The following is a 25,622-nucleotide window of genomic DNA, read 5'->3' as shown; positions in this document are numbered from 1 at the left end:
TTATGTCATCCGTGAACAGACATGTTTTTACTTTTCTAATTTGAAAGTCTTTTATTTCTTTTTCCTGTCTAATAACTCTAGCTAGAATGTCCTGCACTTGCTGAAAATAGTTGCAAGAGTGGGTATCTTGTCAAATGTTTTTCTGTGTTAAGATGATCATGTAGTATTTGCCTTGCATTTTGTTAACTTGATGTATTATGCAGATCTGTTTTTGTATGGTGAACCATCCTTGTATTCCAGGTATAAATTCCACATGGTCATGGTCTACTATCTTTTTAATGATTCATTGGATTGAGTCTGATATATTGTGTTTAGAATTTTTTGCATCAATATTTATCAGAAATATTTGCCTGTAGTTTTCTTTCTTGCATGTATTTCATTTCAATATCAGCATAATACAAGCCACATAGAATGAGTTTGACAGTGTACTGTTCTCTGCAATTCTTTGGAAGATTTTGAAAAGAATTGGTGTTAATTCGTCCTTAAGAGTTTGGGAGAATCCTCCAGAGAAGATAACTGATTTTGAGCTTCTCTATATTGAGAAGTGTTTGATTTATTTTTCAATGTTATCACTAGTTATAAATCTGTTCATGTTTTTTATTTATTTATAATACAGTTTTGGTAGTGACAGTTGTTAGTTCAAATAAGTTCTTGTGCTTCTTCCTTTTCCTTCTCCTCTGGCACTTCCATAATGCGTATGTTTTTCTGCTTGATGGTGTCCAATAATTCCTTTGTACTTTTCATTATTCTTCATATTTTATTTTCCTTTTTGCTCCTCTGTCCCAGTAATTTTAAGGTTTTTTTTGTTGTTGTTGTTTGTTTGTTTGCAGTTTTTGGCCAGGGCCGGGTTTGAACCCACCACCTCCGGTAAATGGGGGCAGTGCCCTACTCCTTTGAGCCACAGACACTGCCCTTAAGTTTTTTTTTTGTTTGTTTGTTTGTTTTTGCTGTTTCTTTCTTCTATTTTTTTCCAAACTGCTATTGAATTTTATAATTCAGTTATAGTCTTCAATTCTAAAATTTCTGTTTGGTTCCTCACAGTTTCTATATCTTTGCTCATATTCTCATTTTGTTTATTCATGATTTTTATTTTGTTTTATTTTGTTTTGTTGGGGTTTTTTTAAGACACAGTCTCCCTTTCTTCTCCAGGCTAGAGTATAATGACATAATCATATTTTATAGCTCACTGCAACCTCAAACTTCTGAGCTCAAGCAATCCTCCTACCTCAGCATCTCAAGTAATGCTACTGCATCTGGTTAATTTTTTTTAAATTTTTCTGGAGATAGGATCTCATTCTTTCTCAGGCTGTTCTAGAACTCTTGACCTCAAGTGGTCCTTCTACCTTAGCCTCTTAAAGTGCTGGGATTAGAGACACAAGCCACTACATCCAACCCAGATTTCAGTTAGTTGTCCAATTGTGCCCTCTTAATTCATTGAGCATACTTGATAGTAATTTTGAATTCTTTGGCAATTCCTATAGCTCCATTTCTTTTGGTTTAGTTTCTGGATATTTAATTTGTTCCTTTAAATGTCTCAGGTTTCCCTGTTTGTGTGTGTGTGTGTGTGTGTGTATTATTGTTGTTGGAATTTCAGCCTTTGAACATTGGTCATATCTCTCAAACTTTGTAGTTTGGTTTTCTACAGGGAGGCCTTTTTCCACCATCCTGGCTAGAGATTCTGGAGCTCTCTCATGCTCTTTTGAGTATGCATTACTTCCTGTCTCCTCGGGGCTTTGTGTGTGTAATTTTCTATTTAAAAATTTGTACTTGTTTCTACTCAGGACCCTTTCCTGGTGCCTACCGTACTGCAGCCTCACTTGTGCTGTTCTAAATTATGGCATGGCAGCTCCACCTACTGTCCCCAGTGTCTTTTAGTGGTACTGCAGATTCTGGTACATACTTGATTGCCTTTCTCCTGAGAGACACTCAACCTATACCCAATTTCTATCAGTACTTGGATAAAGGTAAGACAGAAACTAGTCCTTGGGTAGCTTCCCTAGTTGTCAAAACATTGGATGTAGGGGATTTAGATGTTCCCTCCCAATTACATTGCACAGTGTGTGTGAGGGGGAAGGATTCTGCTTAGAAAGGGTGGAAAAAAATCTTTACTTTTCATTCTAGGTTTCTATGTGATTGTCTTTATTGTAGCCTGGAAGTACAAGAACCTTGTAATTGGTTTCCTGAACTTCTCACAGAAACATTTAGAGCACTTGTATTTACTTATTTATTTATTTGGAGACAGGCTAGAGTGCATGGCATCAGCTTATCTTATAGCAACCTCAAGCTCCTGGGTTCAAGTAATCCTCCTGCCTCAACCTTCTGAGTAGCTGAGACTACAGATACCTGCCCCAGTGCCCAACTAATCTTTCTATTTTTACTAGCCATGGGGTCTTGGTTTTGCTCAGTCTGGTCTTGAACACCTGAACTCAAGCAATCCTCCCATCTCGGTTTCTCAGAGTGCTAAGATTATAGGCATGAACCACTGATCTGGCCATTTGTTGTCTGAAAATGTGTGTCTTATTGGGGGAAAAGGTCCAGGGCTCCCTGTTCCATCATCTGGCTGATGTTACTTCCTCCCACATGTCATTTAAATAACATGATTTTTTAAAATGATTAGGAATTGAACAGTTTTCATTACTGTTCTATAACAAAAGGCTACATATACTTGTACAAGGTGTCAGAATTGACTTTTCTTAAATAAAATCTTCATAATTTTTTCTCACTCCTATGGACAATTCAATATCTTTTTAATATGATGCTTGTTCTTCCCACCACCAATGTAGTAAAACTAATTTTGACATTCTCTACCTTATATGATTTATTCTTAGATGACTTACTGTATTTTATCAAAAATTTTTTTGTCATCTCTAAAATTTTATCATTTAATAGCTCTTCCCAATTCTTTTACCTACTTTGATAGCATATGTCATTTTACAGGTCCTTATGCAGAAAGGAACATGTTCACATCTTGAGAGCTATTGAAAAACTTTGTTGGGTCTTTCATATCTGTCTCCTAAGCCTGGCCTAGTGTAAGATACATGAAAAATTCTGGTTGGATAAAAGTTAAATGAATATTTCTTGAACATGTTTATGCCAGACACTATTCTTTTTTTTTTTTCCATTTTATTGTCATTTATTTATTTTTCTTTTTTTCTTTTTTTTCTTGTTAAATCATAGCTGTGTACATTATGCAATCAAGGGGTACAATATGCTGGTTTCATATACAATCTTAAATATTCTCATCAAACTGTTCAACGTAGCCTTCATGGCATTTTCTTAGTTATTGTATGTAGACATTTGTCTAAGCACTGTAGATATAGCAATGAACAAAATGGACAAAAACTGCTGCCCTGATGAAGCTGACATCCTATTGAGGGCAATATACTCATAAATATATAAGGAATATATATAAAGGAAAATAAATATATAAGGAAACAAAGTGTAATGTGAGCAGAAAGTGGTACAATTTAAAATATAGAGGTCAAAGAAAGCCTCATTGTGAATGTTACATTAAGCAAAAACCTTAAGTACATGAATAAGTGGGTAATAGGAATATAGTATTTGGAAGGACTTTTTTTCCTACAAATCAAAAACCAAAAACAGGCCAGGAATGATGGGTCATGTTTGTAATTCTAGCACTGTGGCAGGCCCAGTGGGAGGATCACTTGAGCTCAGGTGTTTGAGACCAACCTGAGCAAGAGCAAGACCCTGTCTCTACTAAAAATAGAAAAATGAGCTGGGCATTGTGGCTGGTGCCTGTAATCCTAGCTACTTAAGGAGGTTGAGTCAGGAGGATTGCTTGAACCTAGAAGTTTGAGGTTGCTCTGAGCTAGGCTGATGCCATGGCACTGTAGTCTGGGCAACACAGTGAGACTCTGTCTCAACAAAAGAAAAAAGGAAAAGAAAGGAAAAACGAAAAGCAAGAACAAAGAATATGAAGCAATGTAATAATCACGGAATGCTCTCAAAGTACAGCAAGAGGATCTAATGTAGTTGAAGAATAATGAGCAGGACAAGAATAACAGAAGATGAGATTAGAAAGGTAAAAAGGAATATTGGTGGGTAAAGAGATTCAGAGGCTAGTATAGATCATTTAGGGTCTTGTAGGTTATTGGAAAGATTTGATATTACTGTAAGGCATGTAAGAAGGCACACGTGGCTTCTGTGGCAGCATGATCTAATTTTCACTTTGACAGGATTTCTTTAGTCAATGTGCTGAGAAGAGACTGGTAAGCAGACTGGAGCAGAAGTAGAAAGTTGTATCAGAAGGCTGTTGCAACAACCGAGGCTACAAATGATGGTGGAGACCACTAGAGGTGCAGAAGGTAGTGAAAAGTGGTGTCCTAGTTAATCCAGGCTGCTAGAACAACATAGGCTTGGTGACTTAACAGAAATTTATTCTACGGGCTGGAAAGTCTAAGATCAGGGTTCCAGCATGGTTGAGTTCTGGTGAGGGCCTTCTTCTGGTTTGCAGACAGCTATCTTCCTTTTGTTTCCTCACATGACAGAGAGAAGTAGAGGAGGCACTGGAGGAGGAGGAGAGAGATCTCAATTTTCTTCTTCTAAGGGCACTAATCTCATCATGAGGGCGCCACTCTCTTGACCTAATTACTTCCCAAGGGCCCCGTATACAGACACCATCACTATGGAAATTAGATTTCAATATATAAGTCTAGGAGGGGCACAAACATGCAGTCCATACCGGGTAAAATTTTAATAGTGGAACCAAAAGAAATTTACTAATGGATGTGGAAGTAAGCTGGAGGGGAAAGGATGAATCAATAAATTTTGTTAAAATTAAATTGAAAATCTCTAACCAATGCATCATAGACTGAATGTCACTCACTTTTTGTTGATCATAGGATTTCCCTTTGCCTCCTTAAAGTTAATTTTTCAGGTGAGTTCCTAGAAATGCTACCCCTAAGAATATACTTCCACTCCCCTCACAGGCTATGCTACTCACTTGCAAACAAAGAATGTCTCGCCATCATGGCTACCTAGGAACTATGTCTAACTTCTAGAAATTAGTTAATGACATCAATTTTAAAATAACAAACTAAAATGTACTGCTATAATAATCTGATGTAACCAAGTTAGAAAATGATGTTTTATTAGTGCAGTGCTAATAATGTTAAAGGGCTGAAAAGTATCAATTGGTATAGGGTAAAATTTTGTATTCTTTTTATGATAAAAAGAACTCTTTTAAGTAAAGAAGGAAAGCTACTTTACATCCATACACTATAAACATTATTCAGTTCTTTGATTAACCATTTTCCCTTTTCTTTCTCTTTTTTTTTCCAGATGTTTTTCTCAGCCCTGTCATTCAGCTTTATTGCTAAAGCACTAGGTGGAATCGTTATGAAAAGTTCCATTACTCAAATAGAAAGGAGATTTGACATATCCTCTTCTGTTGCTGGCTTAATTGATGGAAGCTTTGAAATTGGTAATTTATATTTTTTCCTATTTTAATAACCAAACTTTCAAAGGTTAAAAAAGCCCTCCTCATAAATGCTTTACACCTATGGTTCTGAATTATGGTAAATTTGTCTCTTGAAGACAATTTGGCAATATATGAAGACATTTTTGGTTATCATAACTGGGTAGGGGATGGGAGAAAATGATACTGGTATCTAAAGCTAGAGGCTAGGAATGCTGCTAAACATTTTTTAATGCACAGGGCTGACCCAATAACAAAGAATCATCTAGTCCAAAATGTTGATAGCAAAGATGTCGGAAAATTTTGATTTGACATGAACTCATTGCTTTCAGTCTAACAGTTTGTGAGGCTTTACCTTCCCCCTCTTCAGATGCCCTGGTGTGAAGAAAAGGTTGAGAGATGACTATAATTCTTGGATTTGAGGAGGAAGGAATCACTTCGAAGCAACCTACATTAGATTTCTGCTGTTTTAAATGGGGTACAGGCTTCTGGGGTTAAAGTCTTTTTTTTTTTTTTTTAAGAAAAACTTGTGTTCATTTTAATTTGGATTTCTCCAACAAAAGTGAGATTTTACATAATTATTCAAAATTATTTTTCTTTATGAATTGATAGCTTATTTTCTCTGCCCATTTTTCTTTTTTTTCACTTTTTAATTATTTGAGGGACCCCATAATTGTGCCTAGTGTTTACTCACCAAATTTTTTCTATAAATTTTCTGTTTATCTTTTAACTTCATTTAAAATATTCTTAAGTAATAAGCATTTTAAAAGTAATTGTTTAAAGGAAGACCTTTGTATCTTTTCCTTATGAATCCTGAATTTTTGTGATTCAAAAAATATTGCATTCACTCTCCCATCACGCAGGCTTAATGAAAGCATCTAGAATTTTAGAATTAGAATGTTATTCATTTTAAATTTTAATTCATTGGACATCTCTTTTTATTGAGAAATTTATTCTTAATAGCTTTACAAAATTTCATGATTGTTTTAACCAATTATTTGAACAGCATTATGTTTAACTGATTTCTTTGCTTACCTGTGTTCCTGAATCTTGTTACTTTAGTCTCATCTTTGGTTTTCTTGGAGTCTATCTCCAAGTAGAGTTAGCCTTCTCTATCTGTGGGTTCCATATCTGTCATTCAGCCACCACAGATGAAAATATTCAAAAAACATAAAAATAAAAAATTGCAATATAACAATAAACATAATACAAATTAAAAAACAATACAGCATAACAACTATTTATAGTATTTATAGCATTTACATTGTATTAGTGTTATAAGCATGTAAGTAATTTAGAAGTAATTTCAAATGTACAAAAGGATGTGTTTAGATTATATATGTATACTCATGCCATTTTATAGAAGGCACTGGAGCTTCTGCAATCTCCATATCTTCTGAGCATCCTAAAACCAGTCCTTTGTGGACAGGGAGGGATAATGGTAATTATTTTTTCCAGAAAGAAAAAATATGGCGTATTTTATAAGCCCTTGCTTATTGGAAAGAGTGTTTACTTTACTATCATGTTCAAGTGATAATTTGAGCATAGAATTAAAATTCAATCTTTTTTCCAGAACATGTATCTGCTGTTTTATTACATTCAAGGTTGTGCATAAGAAATTATTACAAGTATGATTCTCATGCATTAATAACCATCTCTTCTTTGTTTCTGAATCTCAGAAAATTTACTGGTATATATCGAAGACTATTGTCTTTTACATTACATGTAGAAACTTCTATGTGAACTTATTTTCTATTTCTTATTTGTTTTAGCCCTCCCTTTTTAATTTCTTTCCTTCAGAAACATAATATGAATTGAATATTGTATGGGAGTCATTTTTCCCTTTAATTTTTTTCTTCTAAATTTTTACCTTTTTTCTTTATGTTTCATTTATCTTCTCAGATGCCACATTCCATCTTATTATATCAAGTTCTAATTTGTACATTTTTCTATAATATTTTAAATTTACAACAATACTTTATTGTTTTCTTGTTATTTTCAGTCTGCCATTCTGATTTTATGAAATTCAACATACTACTGTACCTCTACAGATATTAATACTAACTGGATTTGTTTTTGATTTTCTACTTTTTTTTTAGTTTAATCCTTATTGAAGTATTTCTTGTGTTAATTTATTTGCTGATTCATTTTGGTACTTTTCATGCTATTACTTCCATAATTATTCAGTAATTTTTGATTGCTATCTCTCGTGGTTACACATGAGGCTCCAGATGGATCAGAACTGGTTGTGATTCCTCCTCTTCTTCCTCTTTATAACCTAAAAAATTTATAATCATCATTAAATCATAAGTGGACTCTCATCTAAGGAACTTTCCTGAAATCCCATAATTAATGTAAGCTATCCCTTTCTGTGTATCTATTACTTTTCATCACTAGTATGTAAGTTTCTTGAGGACAGGTACCATGTTTTTGTTTTCTGTTTTAGTATTTCTTGCTCTGAGCACCATGGTAGGTACCTACAATAATAGAAATTTAACGAGTGGCAAGAATAAATAAATAAGGTAGTTTGAATGACTACCTTTCCTTCATATCATAAAGATTTTTCCCAATTTTTCTCCATTCCAATTATTGCAACCCAGTTAAGTCCAAAATCTTCAATAAAATTTATTTCACTAATATTGTCAAATAATTCAAGCACTTTCTCTTGTTCATGAAACCTATTTTACTTACTATGATTGTGCAACTTTTCAGTGAGTGGTTTAATGCAGATGAATTCAAATTCTCAATTAAATTACATGATTTTTGAGGGAAGGTCTTGAGCTCTATTTGCATTCATTGTGGGGCTTTCAAAGATACTAGACACAAAATTGGACTAAATCAGATCAACATAATTTTCTTCTTTTTCTAGGAAATTTGCTTGTCATTGTGTTTGTAAGTTACTTTGGATCCAGACTGCACAGACCCAAGTTAATTGGAATTGGTTGTTTAGTTATGGGAACTGGAAGTATTTTGACTGCCTTACCACATTTCTTCATGGGATAGTAAGTGTTAATTAACTTTGTGTCATTAATTATCATTTGTTTATAAAACAGTAGTAGAATTTCATTTTTTCCTTTTAAATAGGCAGTCAACTATTCTTCTCAAAAGTTGACTACCTATTTAAATATATTTATATATACTAAGTATGTATAGAAATGGAGAATATTTTCTACATAATAGTAAGTTATTGCTTTATTCATTATGGTTTTCACAGATTTTCAAATAAGAATAACACTAGACAAGGTATACAGTTTCATATGGAGTAAATAGGTTCTTTATCACTTTTTGGTATAACATAATATACTTCATGTCTTTGCCTATAAGATTTTGATTATACTCAGTAAGATTTCACCAGCTAACCCACTGGCATAGGTTTTCCCACCACCATTTCACTGAGGTTGTTCTTAGTGTTACTGTGTAGTTATGATTAGAGTCAAATGATCAGGAGAGAAAAATTAAACTATCTTATTTAATGGCTTAAATAAGATAGATGCATATTTTTCATATAAAAGTTAATGTAGCCAGTCCAAAGGTTATACAATACGGTTTCTTTTCATCATATTGATCTCCCATGCACGGCCTTGCCCTCGAGGTCTGAATTATGGCAAAGTGTCTCCAGGTAACAGGAGAGAAGGAGAAAGAGAAAAAGAAAAAACAAAGAGTGCACCCAGCCTGAGGCTTAAGAAACATTTTCAAAAGCATAACACTCTGCAGACTTCACACTGACCAAATGTTAGTTGCATTTTACACAAGGATTAATTAAATAAAAAAAAAAAAAGACTTTTTTCCAAGTTGCCATGTTCCTAGTTAAAAATCCCAACTTAAAATACTATGAAGGAGAGAAATAGGGATATTGAGGAACAATGAGCAGTTCCTACCAGAGATACCAATTACTTACTCCTTGCCAAATCCGGCAATCACACCTTTTCATCACAATATAAATTCTATGTTTTCCCTACATTTGACTCTTACAAAAATGTTCTTTTCTGTGGTACTTCTTATTTTCATCATCGTAATGCTCTGGATTCATTTCCTGTTTTCGTGGCCTCTTCTCTTCATGTCCACCTTTTGCTTTTGCTGTTGACACCATAAGGTGAGAGACCCTTAAATCCCCTTCTTATTCTTCATGGTTCAGATGTAGAACATGCTATAAATGCAGCCACCACAGCTTCATCTTCTGTGACTTCATACAACTGAGGACCATATTTTAGGCCTACCGTTCTCTACATGTGCCATACCATGTTACACCTTTGCCCCGCTGTTTCTACAGTCTTGAATGCTTTTCTTCCTTTGTCTACCCATTAAACTCCTATTCGTCTTCATGTTTCATTTTACAACTCATTCTCAGTGTGAAGTCTTCTCTGATCTACCCTCCTTCCCCTCCAAGCACAGATAAATATTTCTTTTTCCTTGATGATAACTCAGTACCTTATTTATTGAACCTATTATATCTGTTATCATATTCATTTATCTTAGAGAGCATGAAATTCCCTAGGTACAACACTATGTGTTTTATTTCTAGCTCTTTGAAACTGAACTTAACACCTGACATACAGTAGGCTGCCTTTGAAGCTCACAGGATATCTCAGTGTTTGGGGGAGTGTCAATATTTGTCTCCATTCTGACTCCGTCTCTGTTGTTTCCATTAAGTTCTGCCTCATCAAGTGGAAAAAGCTTAGAATTTTAAAAATAAGTTTCAAAGAGTTGAATATCAGAAAGAAACAATGTCTAAGAAAGAAAATCAGATGGACTGGCTATCTCTGAAGATAATCCAAAGAGATGAATAGAAACAGTTAATGGTTTTAATCAAAGTAGAGGAAATAAGGATATTTCATATCTTGGCCAGAATATAAGCACAAAGTGATGACCCACCTCATCAGGGGAATATTGAATGAGATTTCTAAGTGGACACTCCCTTTTCACTTTTGCCTCTTGCCTTTCTCAAAATATAGGCTGACAAACTGACAAAGAGGATTCTGGTAACTGGGAGAAAAGAATGGTACAGATAAAAGGGAAAATCTCTTGGTATTTCTAGAAAAAGTGGAAATATTCAGTAGATAAGCAAAATGTTAAACCGGTGATGTTCTTATAGTTACAGGTATTCTAGAGAAACTCATATTGACACATCAGAAAATTCAGCATCAAGCTTAGCAACCTGTTTAATTAATCAAACTTTACCATTCAATGCAACCTCACCTGAGATACTGGGAAAAGGTAAGAATTAACAGTGATAGTAAAAAATATTCTAAAATTTATAAATTTAATTATGTCTATAAAATTATTGTAATATGTATTAGCAAAATTGATTTGAAAAATAGGAAAGGCATTTGACCCTTCCATGCATACAAATCATAGTGGTAATAATAAATACAGTTGACCCTTGAACAACACAAGTTTGAACTGTGTGCTTCCATTTATATGCAGATATTTTTCAATTAAACATGAATCAAAAATGTCGTATTCACAGGATACAAAACCTGCAAACCAGTCAAGGTGGCTCATACCTGTAATGCTAGCACTTTGTGAAGTCAGGATAGGAGGATGACTTTAACTCAAAAGTTCAAAACCAGCCCAAGAAAGAGCAATATCCCTCTCTACTAAAAATAGAAAAGACTAGCGGTGCATGGTGGCAGGCAACTGTAGTTACAGCTACTCGGGCAGCTGAGACAGGAGCATGGCTTGAACCAAGGAGTTTAAGGTTGCTATAAGCTATGATAATACCATGGCAGTGTAGCCTGGGCAACAAGGTGAGACTGTCTCAGAAAAAAAAAACCCAAACTCCCCAGAAGCCACCTGGGTACTCTGAGGGCCTATTTTCTGTTACATGGGTTCCACAAGACCAAATGTAGGATTTGGCTTTGTCTGAATTTGGATACACATGGGTGGTCCTGGAACAAATTTCTAATGCATATGGAGGGATAACTGTATTTTATATAAAGAGTAGATCGAAAAGGAGAATGATTTTAGTAGAAAATTGTCTAATAGCATGTACTTAAAATAGAAAAGTGCAACATGGAATAGGTAAATAGTGTAAAATTTGCCCTTTATGAACAACGCAAAATATTATACCAACTAAAAATCTTATACCTATTCTAACACAAGTCATAAATAATTATTACAAAGTATAATGTAAAATTTTTTCTACCTATTAGATAAGAAAAGATTAAAAACAAAGAAATCAGGTGGAGAAGAAATATAGGGTAGACATTAAGTTCATGTGTAATTTAAAATAGTTTAAAACAGTAAATTACACAGAAACTTTACATCCATCCTGTATTATATATTGCTGGACATGCATAACTTTATAATCTTTCCTGGAGATTAAAATTTCTAATATAAAAGAACAAAAATATATCGACCTACTTATCAGTTCTACTTTTATTGATTATTTTAAAGAAACAACCAGGAGGGTGCTAAAGAGTTATTTATAATGATAGCCATGACATCCTTATTTAACAGAATGAAAATTTAAAAATATTTTTGATATAAAATAAATCTGAACAGGGAAATTTTATAATATACTGATAACTATATAAGCACATTATAATGTGAATGGGATAGTTAAGTATATAATGTACATGATAAATATGATGCATATTTTTGGGCTGTAACAATGTGCAAGATGTTTAACAACATTTGAAGCCAACTTCTGTATGTAATGGGATTGCAGATAATTTTTAATTGTTTTTTTGGTGTGTGCTTCTCTGTATTTTCAAACTTTGCCAAGTAAATGTGAATCAAGTATAATTAGAAAAAAAACTAAATGAAATAATTAAGGATTTAAGTTAGCTGGATTTCTAATAGGAATGCTAAAATCAGTGTTTAAAATAAAACACTCTCTTGTCTGTATAGGTTGTGTAAAGGAATCAGGGTCGTACATGTGGATCTATGTCTTAATGGGGAATATGCTTCGTGGAATAGGGGAAACCCCCATCTCTCCACTGGGGATTTCCTACCTTGATGATTTTGCTAGGGAAGGACATTCTTCTTTCTATATAGGTAATGTACAGAAAATCTCATATTATGTGATTATTTTCCCTGGTGTAGCATTGAAATGACATTGTTACTAAATTCATTCTTTTACTTAATAGAACAATTATTTGGAGACATGTATTGTGTAATACTACTATATAAAACATGTTGAATAAGACTCATGAATCCCTGTCATCTGTCAAAAGTTGTTCTGTTAATATTTTCAGGTTGTTTGCATTCAATAGCAATGATTGGTCCAATCATTGGCTTTATACTGGGATCTCTGTGTGCTAAACTGTACGTGGATGTTGGATTTGTAGATCTGAGTAAGTACAATCAGAACAAGTTATCTAGTACAGGACACAATTCTTCCAAATAATTGAATTCACTCTTTCAATAGTCCTTTGCTCAATATCTTTCAAACGTTACAAGCAGGAAATAAATGCATTAGTAAGTAGAATAAAAAATAAAATTCAGCTCCTATTCATATCTTGCTTTTATAAGCATAAAATGAGTGAATTTTAACAAACTTATTTTAGATTACTCATTCCAAAATAACCAAATTTAAAATTCCCCTCTCCTATAACTGACTGCCCCATCGGGTAAAATTTATTTTTCAGTTCCTGGTGGTTTGAATGTTGAACTTCAAAGACTGCTTTACTAAAGCCTTCTTGTGGCTTCTGCATTTTATGTCTGGCGTGGTTTGAGAGACTCCACTGTGTCCCTCGGTTGTGATCAGGTCCTTGCAGAGGGCATGGCATATGGCAACATTTAATAAGTGCTCATTGCACAAATGAAAGAAGGAGCGGACACAAAATGACATCCAGATCTTCCTCCTCACTCTCAGAGCATGTTTTCCTTCTTAATTCATAGAAGAAATAAAGATCATTAACTTCAGTCCTTCCTCTGACAAATATTCCTGTGTCATATCTATATTTCTTTTTCCTGCCTCAGTGAAAAGGTATTTATCTTCACTCAATATTCATAGGTACACCCGGGGTTTAGACTCCCTCTTCCTGCCTCTTCCAAGAGCTGGTGCCGTTCATTCTTGGCCTGATACATCCTGCATCTTCAACCCCTATATCTCTGCTCTTCTCTGTTGCAGAAGCAAACACACTCAAGTCCCTTCAATCTTTTTTTTTTAATATTAGGACAATTTTTTATGACCTCCAAACAACTTTCTGGATAAACTTCTGTTGTTCTATTTCTCTCCAGAGCCAAGCACCTAGAAGAAAATAATTTAAATTAAATATCTCATCTTCTTACCTCCCATCCAGTTCTCATTCCACTATAATCTTTCATTTACCCCCGATGAAACATAATCCATTTCTATCTAGATTTACTAATCCTAATGGATACTTTTTTATAATTTGTTTTAAATGGTATTTCTAGTTCTAGCTTATTTTTTCTTCTTACATGTCTTATTAGTACTTGGAACTCAACAGGTCAAACTCTGGGCTTATCGTTTTACCCACAAACCTACATTATTCTCTATATTCCCTCTCTAGATGAATATCTTTACCTTAATTCAATTATTGACTAAATTACTGCATAACCTTTCACCCAACTCTCTGCCTCCAGTTTTACCCATTCTTATTCATATTGCTTCCAGAATAATCTTTCTAAGCAAATCTGATCCATGTCATTTCTTGTTTAAGATCTTTCAATGGCTTCATGCTGTGTGTAAGGATAAGAGCCAAACTCCTAAGAATGACACACATGACTCTATGATCTTTCTCACCCTTTTTTACTATTGCCCTCTCTCCTGTTGGTATATGTTGACAATATACAATGTGACTCTATGATCTTTTTCACCCTTTTTCACTATTGACCTCTCTCCTGTTGTATATGTTGACAATATACAACATACCTTAGGCCCCAGCCATACCGCCCAGGTCTTTTGATGTGCCCTCTAATCTCGCACTTCTCTACATTTACTTACACTTTTTTGTTTTCTCTCTTTTTCATTTGCATACTTCCTAAATTCTCTTCCAAAATGTGGCTCCTTTTCAGAGAAGCCTTACCTCACCTTTAGCCCCATCAGCCCCAAACTAGGTATTCCTATTAATCACCAAGAGTGTGGCTTTGTAGCAGCCCTTATCACAATGAGCCATAAACATTTGTGGACTTACCTGCCAGCTCTTCTAGAACATCACAGAATGGTTTTTGTCCTAACATACGATAACTGATCAGTGTTTGTGAAAGTACAAATATGATTTTCTATCTCACCAGGATGTCAATAGATCACTCCAGATATACCAAAGGATTCATTTCCAAAATGAAGTAGACCTCATGGTAGGCCAACAGTAGTCACAAGTTTGAAATTGTTTGCTGATACAAAATTAAAGCCAGTAGCCAGTACCTGTTGAAATCTTTTATGTCTTCTGTTTTAGACATGTGATGTAGAGAGGATACACATTATGAACAAGATTTTTACTCGTTCACCTCCAATTTAATCATTATTTTTAGCCCTAAGAATGTAGAAATAAATGGTGGTTAATAGTTTTGTAACTTCTCTACTCTGTTCAGAAATAATTAATCACAGTATTTTATAACTCATGATGATTCCGTTTCTACCACTGAATCTTCAGACAGTATTACATCTTCTGTTATTCAGTGATGAATATGAAGCAAACTTATTATAAAGTATACTTTGACAAAAAGTATAAATTATACTTTGTTATGTTATGACGAAGATAACATAAATGAGTAAAGAGTGTCAGGTATAGGAAATTAGGATGTGATGGTTAGACTGGAAAGAATTAGTGGTAGTACATTGCTTTCCCTGTTCACCCTAAAGCACGTATGCTCCTCAGCCCTGGCATATTCTTTTCAGAATATTAGGCAGAAATTTAGGCACTATTGACAAGCTCTTCAGAATAGTTTTTAAGAAAACTCAGAAACCAATATTTTGATGTAGAATTTTCCAATGATTAAGATGTGTGTGAGCAAAGGAAAATATTTTGGCAGATCATATCTAGTTAGGTTATGATCTTTAGTTCTTATGTGTAGATCAGTAAAAGAACAGAAAAAAATAGCATCAAAATTACATTTCTGACAGGTGATGAATAAATATTTAGCACATTGAGAAAGTCACCAATTTAACCACTTATTTCCTGAAGTCTGTCTCTGTTGTTGATTATTAAATATATAATCATGTTAATAAATCTTAAACACAGATATGTGCATACTTAAAAATAATAATTTACTTCTATATAGTTTTAAATCAAGTCAGTGTTTTCTCATGTTAATGAGTTTTCTTACAGATTAAAGAGTAATGGCACCATTAAATTGTGCTCCAAACTTTGACGGTGTGTGTATGTATGTGTGTATTTCTGTGTGCATATATTTTCTTATGATTTTTATTTTATTGTAGGAAGAACAATTAACATAAGATCTAACCTCTTGACAGATTTCAAAGGTACAAGTGACCTCAGAACAACACAGATTTGAACTATACATGGACACATATAGAGAGATTTAAAAAAATAAATACCCTGTTTTCCCGAAAATAAGACAGTGTCTTATTTTAAGGTGTGCTCCCGAAGATGCGCTAGGTCTTATTTTCAGGGGACATCTTATCTTTCCTATAAGTAGGTCTTATATTCGGAGGATGTCTTATTTTTGGGGAAACGGGGTATATTGGGCATTAGTCTATTTCACCATTTACTACCATATTATATACAGAAACTTATCAATATATATACACAGAAAATACTGATATGCACGATGCCATTGGCAATAAGAGAAATACAAACTAATATAAAGATGCAATATTATAGGAAAATAATTCTAGTCTATGTTTGGAATCAAAAAAGAGTCTAAATAGCCAAATCAATCTTAAACAAAAAGAAAAAATCTGGAGGCAGCATCTTATCAGACTTCAAACTATACTACAAAGCTTCAATAACCAAAACAGTATGATTTTGGTACAAAAATTGAGACACAGACCAATGGAAGACAAAAAAAAAAAAGCAAAAAAAACCCCTAGATTTAAAACCATCTACCTACAACCAACTTATCTTTGACAAAGTGCATAACAACATACACTGGGGGAAAGAGGCCCTATTCAGTCAATAGTACTGGGAGACTTGGACAGCCACATGTAGTAAAATGAGGCAAGACCCCTATCTCCTACCACTTACAAAAATTAATTCAAGATAAATAAAATATTTGAATGCAATGCATGAAACCACAACAGTTCTAGAAGAAAATACAAGAAAAGTTCTTCTAAATATCAGTGTAGGCAAAGAATTTATGACTAAGACCCCCAAAGGCAATTACAGCAACAACAAAAATAAACAGGATTGTCTTTTTTTTTTTTTTTTTTTATTCAGTTTGGCCAGGGCTGGTTTTGAACCTGCCACCGTCAGTACATGGGGCCAACACCCTACTCACTGAGCCACAGGCACTGCCCAACAGGACTGTCTTTTAAAAGTATTTTATATTGGAAAATTCCCCTGATCACCCAAAGCCCCATCAATTCAACACCAAGGGCATTTCCCCCAAACACAATATCTCTAATTCAGTCTCTAGATCAGGGATGAAGGAATATGGAACTTTAACATATCCCTTCATTTATTGAGGAGATTTATTGAAAGGATTGTCAATGCTATAGAAGAGAACACTGATAGAGACAACATCATAAAAGCCTAGAAGGATTACACCATTGAAGATGCAGCATTGTGTAGAAAAAACACGAAAACGATTAGGCCCCACATAATAAATTTCTTCTGGAAAACTGTGTCTGGAAGTTGTGCTTGACTTCACAGTATTCACAATGGAGCCAATCAAGGAAATTATGAAAGAGATTGTAGATATGGCACAAAACCCCTCACAGTTCAAAGGTCAACCATATGATACAGTATGTTGAATTGTAGCCAAAATGTTGTACAGCAGATTTCTAGAATTTATTCATCTTGCATGAGGATTTTGATAGGTGTCACATTGAATCTGTAGATATGTTTGGATAGTATAGAAATTTAGCATTATCAAGTTTTTCAGTCCATGAATGTGGGATGTGTTTCCAATTGCTTGTGGCTTCTTTAATTTCTTTCACCAACGTTTTGAAGTTTTCGGTGCATAAATCTTTCATTTCATGGAGGGTACAAAGAATTAGTTCACACTAATTGCATTTGTTAGGTAAAGTCCCTCTTATAATTATGTCCTACCTCTAAGAGGTGTGCCATATACTGTAACCACCTATCTCCTGATTAGTATGGAGATGCCACTGTTTCTTATGGTGATTTTGTATCTGCAGCTTTACTGAATTTTTTAAGAGAGTTTAATTCCTTTACATTTAGGCTGATTATTGATGGGAAAGGATTAACTATTGTCATTTTGTTAATTGTTTGTTTCTATTTATTGTAGTACTTTCTTCCCTCTTTGGCTGTCTTCCTTTACAATTTCATGATTTTTTTGTATCGAGTTGCTTTAATTCTTTTTTTCCCCCTTTTTTTATAACTTCTATAGATTGTTTTGTGGCTAACTTGAGACTCACTTAAAATACAAGTCTATTTTAAGCTGATAATAACATCAATTGCATACAAAAACTTTATATTTACTAACATAAGTTATCTTAATGAATTTACATTTACATCTATTTATACTGTGTACCCACTAATGTATTTTTAGATATACTTACTTTTAAGGATTTCACCTTTTAATTTTTATATTAGAATTAAAATGATTCACACACACACACCCCAACAATACTCTTCATGGAATGGCCTTATACAGTAGAAAACATTAATTCATCAACCCAGCCAGAGTTTCTCTGGGCCTCTCAAATCTTCATGCTTGTCCAAGCTGCAGTCTTTTTCTTAGGAGCCCCAAGACAGCTAGAATGTGCAGGATCCTATCAGCACTTTTACACAGTTAAGACGGAAGCCATTCCCATGATCAATTCCCAGAACAGTTTGGACTTTTGGCATACCATTCAATTCTTTTCCTTCCCAGGGATAATTTAGGAACCAAGGGTTTTTACCTCCTTAACATACATAGATCTGGGATCTGGGAGGAGATATGACAAATGCGCATAACTAGTTTACCCTTTTTGTTCTTTGGATCCCCCATAAGGGTCCAGCATACACCTAGCCCCCAAAAGGCAAGATAAAGCCAGTTCCTTGAGTAAAACTTAGAAAACATAAAATCTTTCCCCACCCACAGAGAAACTGAGAGCTAAGTTTCTTTGTTTTGTTTTGTTGCCTGCTAACTTGACAAGAAGTTGAGGGGAGGAGCTATGTTGAGTGCCCACATACAAGTTCCAACTGCCACATTTTTTCTCTGTAGCCCCCAGAGGTCTAGGATATGCTGGGTCCTTAGAGATAGGAGCCTGTCCCTTGGGTAATACCTGTAAAAGTTGAAATGTTGGATTATAGTTCAACTCTTTCCCTCCCCAGGAAGAAGCTGGGAGTTGTTTTGTTCTTTCCCACTCACTCTGTGTTTAGCCAGTGGAAAGTGCTGTGGCAAGTGCCCACACACTAGTTCAAATTGCTAGTTCTTCTGATTATATGGTCCTATGCTGAGTGGAGAATTGTGGCAAGAGGGTGTCACTGATTTATTTCCCAGTCTCAATGTGTCTGATTTTTCACTTGCCTGAAGTACAGGAACCTCTCAACTAGTTTCTGGATTTCTCACAAATGCAATAGATATGCGTATTGCTATTTAATCAGTGTGTTGGTGGTGGGAGGAGGGAGTCCAGAATAGGAAGCAGATAGCTTCCTATTCTGCTATCTTGCTGATAGGTATACTTTCTTCTTACTTAGAATGTTTATTTTATACCTACTAAAATAGCTCATTTATACTTGAGATGCAGCATTTACATATTACTCTTATGCATGCTTTAAAAGAAAGTGTATTTGAAATAAAATGGTTACATCATCCCTGACATTTAGAGTTCAACTCCTCTAGGTTACTTTTAAACATAAATTTTTATTGTGTGTATTTTTTTCATCCTCTGCACTGTCTAGAGAGATGGAGATGCAGGTGTTCTGTGGGAGGACCTTTAATGGTGGATTTTTTTGCAAACTACCTTTGTTTAAACCAAAGACTAAAAATATCAGTTCTTTGTAAGCCAAAGAATGTATATTCATCTCAATATTATATAATGTAAACAATGAGAGTTAACAGGATTGTGTTATTTCATTCATATTTTATTCAACAAAAAGTGCTTTCTTGACTTCACAGACAGTGCCATAAACATTTTCAGACAAGAATGAGGTGAGGATTGATACTCTTTCCATAAATAGTTCTTAAATGCTCTATAGGCTTAAGTGTCTAATGATGTCAGTTGTCCAATTATGTATTCAGAAAAGTCACCAATTTCCACAATCTCAAGCAATGACAACAATGTTATGACTGATTCCTTAACAATACTAGTTGCAAGGTGTTATCCAACGTTAGACTTATCTTGGATTCAGAGATGGAAAAATATGACAAGAAAGAAATGTCTTAGAAATATAATTTATTTTCTTCATCTATGGAGAACAGCAATTGTGGCCATTGTTTCTCAGAGCTTACTATTTTCACAATGATTGTTGATTGTTTTTTTCTAATTGTTTATTCTAGGCACTATCAGAATAACTCCTAAAGACTCTCGTTGGGTTGGTGCTTGGTGGCTTGGTTTCCTAGTGTCTGGACTAATATCCATTACTTCTTCCATACCATTCTTTTTCTTGCCCAAAAGTCCACATACACCACAGAAAGAAAGGAGAATTTCAACATCTTCGCATTTGCTCAAAACAGAAGAAGAAAGGAATCAGTCTGCTAATTTGCCCAACCTTAAAAACAGTGTTACCAATAGTGTGACTGGTAAGTATTTTATATTCATAGTCAACTTGAAATTGTTAATTTTAATGAAAAGGGAGACTATGTACTCCACCATAATAAATCTTACCCAAAACATATAAAATTAACTTTCATCTGCACTAAATTTGGCTGAATTATTTTTCTAGAACTCCTATTAAAATTAGGAAATATTTCCTGATAACATAAAAAACTGATGAGGATGAAGTTTGTGCTCTTTAGCAGGGAGAAAATAACCAAAAGCTAAAACCATCTATTCTTTATAAGCCAAAGAATGTGTATTTATTTTGATATAATATAATGTATTATCAAAGTTTAATAATATAGGGTTAAAATAATTGTAATAGTTAATTAATTCATTTATTCAACAAATGATACCAGCCACCATACTTTGCCCTGGTGATAGGACAATGCCTCTATTTCTCAAGAATTTACTACCTAGCGGGTGATACTGAGAAGTATAGAGTTAATGGCAATAAAGTGTCTTAGGTACTACAGTAAGATTACATTTAAAAATTTTCATATGGAGAGATAGAGTAAAAAGTAGGACATCAGGAGACATTTCTCTCTAGGTAAACTTTAATTACACCTTACTTTAAGTTTACCTAATAACTAATAAGCTAAGATTATTTTTATTCATAATCAAATGCATATCTCTATGCATATATATGTATAAATATATTTCTTACTTAAAGAGTCAATAATGAAATGTTAATAGTAGCGGTAATTAAGAGAATTGGAGCCCGTAATGTAAATTAGGATCCTCCACCATCTGATAGTGCCTTCTCTTTCTAAAATAAGCCCAAGGGGCTAATGAAAAAGCATTAATAAGCAACGACCAGGAGAATGATCCAGAAGCAGCAAGAGCAAGATAATTGAAACAGAGGGGGGTCTCCGCATCATTAATCTTTATTTGTATATATTCATGGAATACAAGTTGAATTTTGTTGCATTGGTGTATTACATTATGGTGAAGTCAGAGCCTTGAGTGCATTCATCACTGAAGGAACTGGTGTTGTATTCACCAAGTAACCTCCCATTATCCAAACCCTTTGAATCTCCATTGTCGTTACACATTCTGCTTCCATGTGTACATATTGTTTAGCTCCCACTTACAAGTGAGAACGTGCAGTATTTGTCTTTCTATATCTGAGTAGTTTCACTTAAGATAATGGTCTCCAGTTCCATGAATGTTGATGCAAAAGATGTTATTTCATTCTTTTTTTTATAGCTGAGAATATTGCATATATATATTTATACACATATATGCACCACACTTTCTTTATCCAATCCTCTGTTGATGGACATTTAGGTTGACTCCACAGCTTTCCTATTATGATAGTGCTGCAACAAACATTTTAGTATAGATATCTTATTTCTATACAGATTTTTTCCCCCTTTGGTAACTACCTAGTAGTGGAATTGCTGCATTGTATGGTAGTTCTATTTTTAGTTCTATGTGAAAGAGAGGTTACACTAATCTGCATTTCCACCAGAGTATATAAATTCCCTTTTTCCCATATCCTTACCAACCAGCATCTTCTTATTTTTTATCTTTTTAAAAATAGTCATTATGATCGATGTAAGATAATATTTCATTGTGGTTTTAATTTACATTTCTCTGATGATTAGTGATGTTGAACATTTTTTCATATACTTTTTGGCAACTAATAGGTCTTCTTTTGAAAAATGTCTACTCATGTCGTTAGCCTACTTTTTATGGGCTTAATTGTAGGTTTTGTTGTCGAGATGTTTGATTTTCTTATAAATTCAAGACATTAGTCTTGAGTCAGATGTATAGTTTGTAAATATTTATTCCCATTCTTCATGTTTTCTGTTTACTCTGTTGATTATTTCTTTAGATGTACAGAAGCTATGTAGTTTAATAAAGTCTTATTTGTTTATTTTTGTTTTGTTGCCCTTAAGTTTTAGGTCTTAATCATGAAATATCTGCCCAAACCTACCAGGGTGTCCAACTCTTTTCTTTTCTGCCACACATTTAATAAGAATTGTCTTGGGATATATATTAAATACACAATACAAAAGCTGATGAGCAAAAAACCAAAAAGTCCATGCATTTTTTTTTGTAATATACAACAACACAGATAAAATAGTTCTCAGAAAATCTGCATGTGGCCCATAGACTGCAATACTTTTATAATTTCAGCTCAAATCCAGCTTGAGTTAATTTTTGTATATGGTGAGAGATAGGGGTTCAGTTTCTTTATTCTTCTTCATAGAAGAAAATTGACAATCCATTTTCCTGCCAACACTTATTGAAAAGGGTGTCCTTTCCCCATTTATGTTCTTTCAACTTTGTAAATAATCAGAATAGTTGGATGTTACTATGTGGTTTTAGTTCTGGGTTATCTATTTTGTTCCATTTTGTTCCATTGATTTATGTGTCTCTTTTTATACCAGTACCATGTGTTTTTGTTGTGATAGCCTTCTAGTGTAATTTGAAATCAGACAAGGTGATGCCTCCAGCTTCTTCCTTTTGCTCAAGATAGCTTTGGCTTTTGGGGTTTTTGATTCCAAATAAACTTTAGAATTTTTCTTTCCTATTCTGTGAAAAATGACATTAGTATTTTGACAGGGATTGCATGGAAGTTATACCTTTTTTTAGGTAGTATGGTCATTTTAATGAAATTAACTTTTTCCTATCCATGAGCATAGGATATTTTTCCATTTATTTGTGTCATCTATAATCTTTTTTCATCACCATTTTGTAGTTTTCCTTCTAGAGATCTTTTACCTCCTTGGTTAAATACATTTCTAGGCATTTTATTTTATTTTTATTTTTTTTTTCTTTTTTTTTTTATTGTTGGGGATTCATTGAGGGTACAATAAGCCAGTTACACTGATTGCAATTGCTAGGTAAAGTCCCTCTTGCAATCATGTCCTGCCCCCATAAAGTGTGACACACACTAAGGCCCCACCCCACTCCCTCCCTCTCTCTTTCTGCTTCCCCCCCCATAACCTTAATTGTCATTAATTGTCCTCATATCAAGATTGAGTACATAGGATTCATGCTTCTCCATTCTTTATTTTATTTTTTTGTAGCTATTATAAATGAGATTGCCATCTTGATTCTTTTCTTGGCTAGACAGGTGTTAGCATGTAGAGATGCTACTGACCTTTGTATTTTATCAAACGTTTTTTCTGTCTATTGAGATGGTCATGTGATTTTATCCTTAATTCTGTTTATGTGATGTATTACATTTATTGATTTGTGTACGTTGATTCCTACTTATATCCTTGCTATAAAACCCACTTGATAATGACATATTATCTTTTTAATATGTTGTTGGGTTGATTTGCTAGCATTTTTTTTTTTGAGGGTTTGTGTGTATATATTCAGCAGGATATTGATGTACAGTTTTCTTTTTCTGGGTGTCTTTGTGTGGTTTGGGTATCAGGCTAACATTAGTCTCATAGAATGAATTGTAAGTACTTTCCTCCTACTACTCAATATTCTGGAACAGTTTCAAGAGGATTGGTATTAGTTCTTTATATGTTTAATAGAATTCAGTTTTGAATTCATCTGTCCTTGGGAATGTTTTTGACGTTGTTGGGAGATTTATTGTAGCTTTGTCCTGGAGTTCTATTTCTTTCTGGTTCAATCCTGATAGGATTTATGTTTCCAAGAATACATCTATTTCTAGTTTGTGGGCATATAGTTGTTTATAATAGTTTCTGATGACCTTTTATATTTTGGTGGCATCAGTAGTAGTGTCTTTTTTCATTTTTAAACAATGATGCTTTAACAGCAGTTTTCAGATTGAAAGAAGTGATGAAATAGTCAAGGCCAAAGCAGTGCAACCCCTACACTCTAGGCAAAATTTTCAAGTTTTCTTCGAAGTAAGATTACAAATTTTCATGTGTAGCCCAAGGTTTTTCTTTCATTAGTTCTTCCAGTTACCCATTTTATTATTTTTTTCTACTCCATCGTGCTAACTCAAGAGTAATAGTGTACTGGAGCTCGTGAGAGAGGATTGTTAAATTTCAGCTATACTGGTAGCTTGAAATTGTCCATAACAAGAGAATTTGTCACCATTTATTACCATGAACATTAGGAAATACTACAAATGGGGGCATGTTTCCACAAGAGTCAGTTAAATGTTTATCAGCACACAACTGGATTAAAAGTTTTTATAATTTAACAGTCACACTAAAAATAGCGTACCAAGAAATTTTTGTTTTGTGTATACTATGCTTCCACTCTACCAAATAAAACTACAAAATTTAATGGATTGTCTAAGTTTATAAGGGCCAGGGTTGACTGTGAGTCCACCAAAAATGGAGAAGATAAGGAAGATGTAAAAATAGGACAACTGTAAAAATCATCTATATTATCAACTGTGTTTGTAGGATAGTGACCTGCTTAGTAGAGAGAACCTTAGTTATGTGCCTACTGGGAATGGATAAAATAACTAAAAAATACAGTGAGAAGAAAAAGGTTGTAGGCATTGATTCTTGCACTAACTGCATAGCAGTTAGTTGTAATAACCGTCATGCTATCGAGACACAGCATCATTATCTCCAGTCTCTCCTTCATGCGTCTTAAACAGCTGATGTATACTACTACCAGGATTTAACGACGCTGTATTTTATGACAGAAAAGCTGTACAACCGGAAACAAAAGGTCTGAGTCCTCATACTAAATTGATATTTAAGATTTTTGAACCCGTATGTTCTTATTTCTGTGAGTGTTAGATATGCTATCTTTCTTAACTTTACATTTAATAATTATATTATTGCTATAATAATTACATTATTAAATACTAATGATAAGGGGCATCATATGGCTCACTCAATTTTGTTTCTTGAACATTTAGCACGTTGCCTGGTAGTCAATTAAAAGCCAAATATTTGTTGAATGAATAAATGAGTGATTTAATATGTATGCAATAGTATGGTAAAGTGCAAGGGTAACTAAATAGTATTAAGTGAATACAAAGCGTGTTCCAAAATAGCATTTATGTGTGATCCTATTTGAGGGTAAAATGAACTAAATAGAGAAATATTAAGGTACTTGTGGAAAATATTGAAGGATTATTATAAAGCTGTTAAAAGAGAGATTGCTATTCATTTCTGTGTTATGTCTTTGTGCAATTTTAACATATTTGTAAGATTCAGATATTGATATATATTTATGTCAAATTATAATGTTTCATTCATTTTTATAATTTTATAGGTTTTTTCCAGTCTTTGAAAAGCATCCTAACCAATCCCCTGTATGTTCTATATGTAATTTTGACATTGTTACAAGTAAGCAGCTTTATTGGTTCCTTTACTTATGTCTTCAAATACATCGAGCAACAGTATGGGCAGTCAGCATCTCACACTAACGTTTTGTTGGGTAAGACATAGGTTTTTACTTGTTTGTTTGATAAACTGTTCAGAC

General features: G+C 33.9%; 1 protein-coding gene across 4 annotated transcripts in view; it reads left to right on the top strand.

Annotated features, from left to right (window-relative positions):
* LOC128560742 (solute carrier organic anion transporter family member 1B3-like) overlaps positions 1-25,622 on the top strand; it is a 99,671-nt gene that overhangs the window by 52,287 nt on the left and 21,762 nt on the right. For all 4 annotated transcript variants that reach the window (XM_053554113.1, XM_053554112.1, XM_053554114.1 and 1 more), the window contains 7 exons: positions 5,302-5,443; positions 8,307-8,439; positions 10,530-10,651; positions 12,290-12,436; positions 12,637-12,735; positions 19,979-20,221; positions 25,413-25,577. In XM_053554113.1, coding sequence (XP_053410088.1) covers positions 5,302-5,443; positions 8,307-8,439; positions 10,530-10,651; positions 12,290-12,436; positions 12,637-12,735; positions 19,979-20,221; positions 25,413-25,577 — 1,051 coding nt within the window. The remainder of the gene's footprint in view (positions 1-5,301; positions 5,444-8,306; positions 8,440-10,529; positions 10,652-12,289; positions 12,437-12,636; positions 12,736-19,978; positions 20,222-25,412; positions 25,578-25,622) is intronic.

Source organism: Nycticebus coucang, chromosome 12 (assembly GCF_027406575.1).
Source record: "Nycticebus coucang isolate mNycCou1 chromosome 12, mNycCou1.pri, whole genome shotgun sequence".
Taxonomy (NCBI): domain Eukaryota; kingdom Metazoa; phylum Chordata; class Mammalia; order Primates; family Lorisidae; genus Nycticebus; species Nycticebus coucang.
Note: the sequence above shows the minus strand (reverse complement) of the source record. Positions and strands in the feature narration are given on the sequence as shown.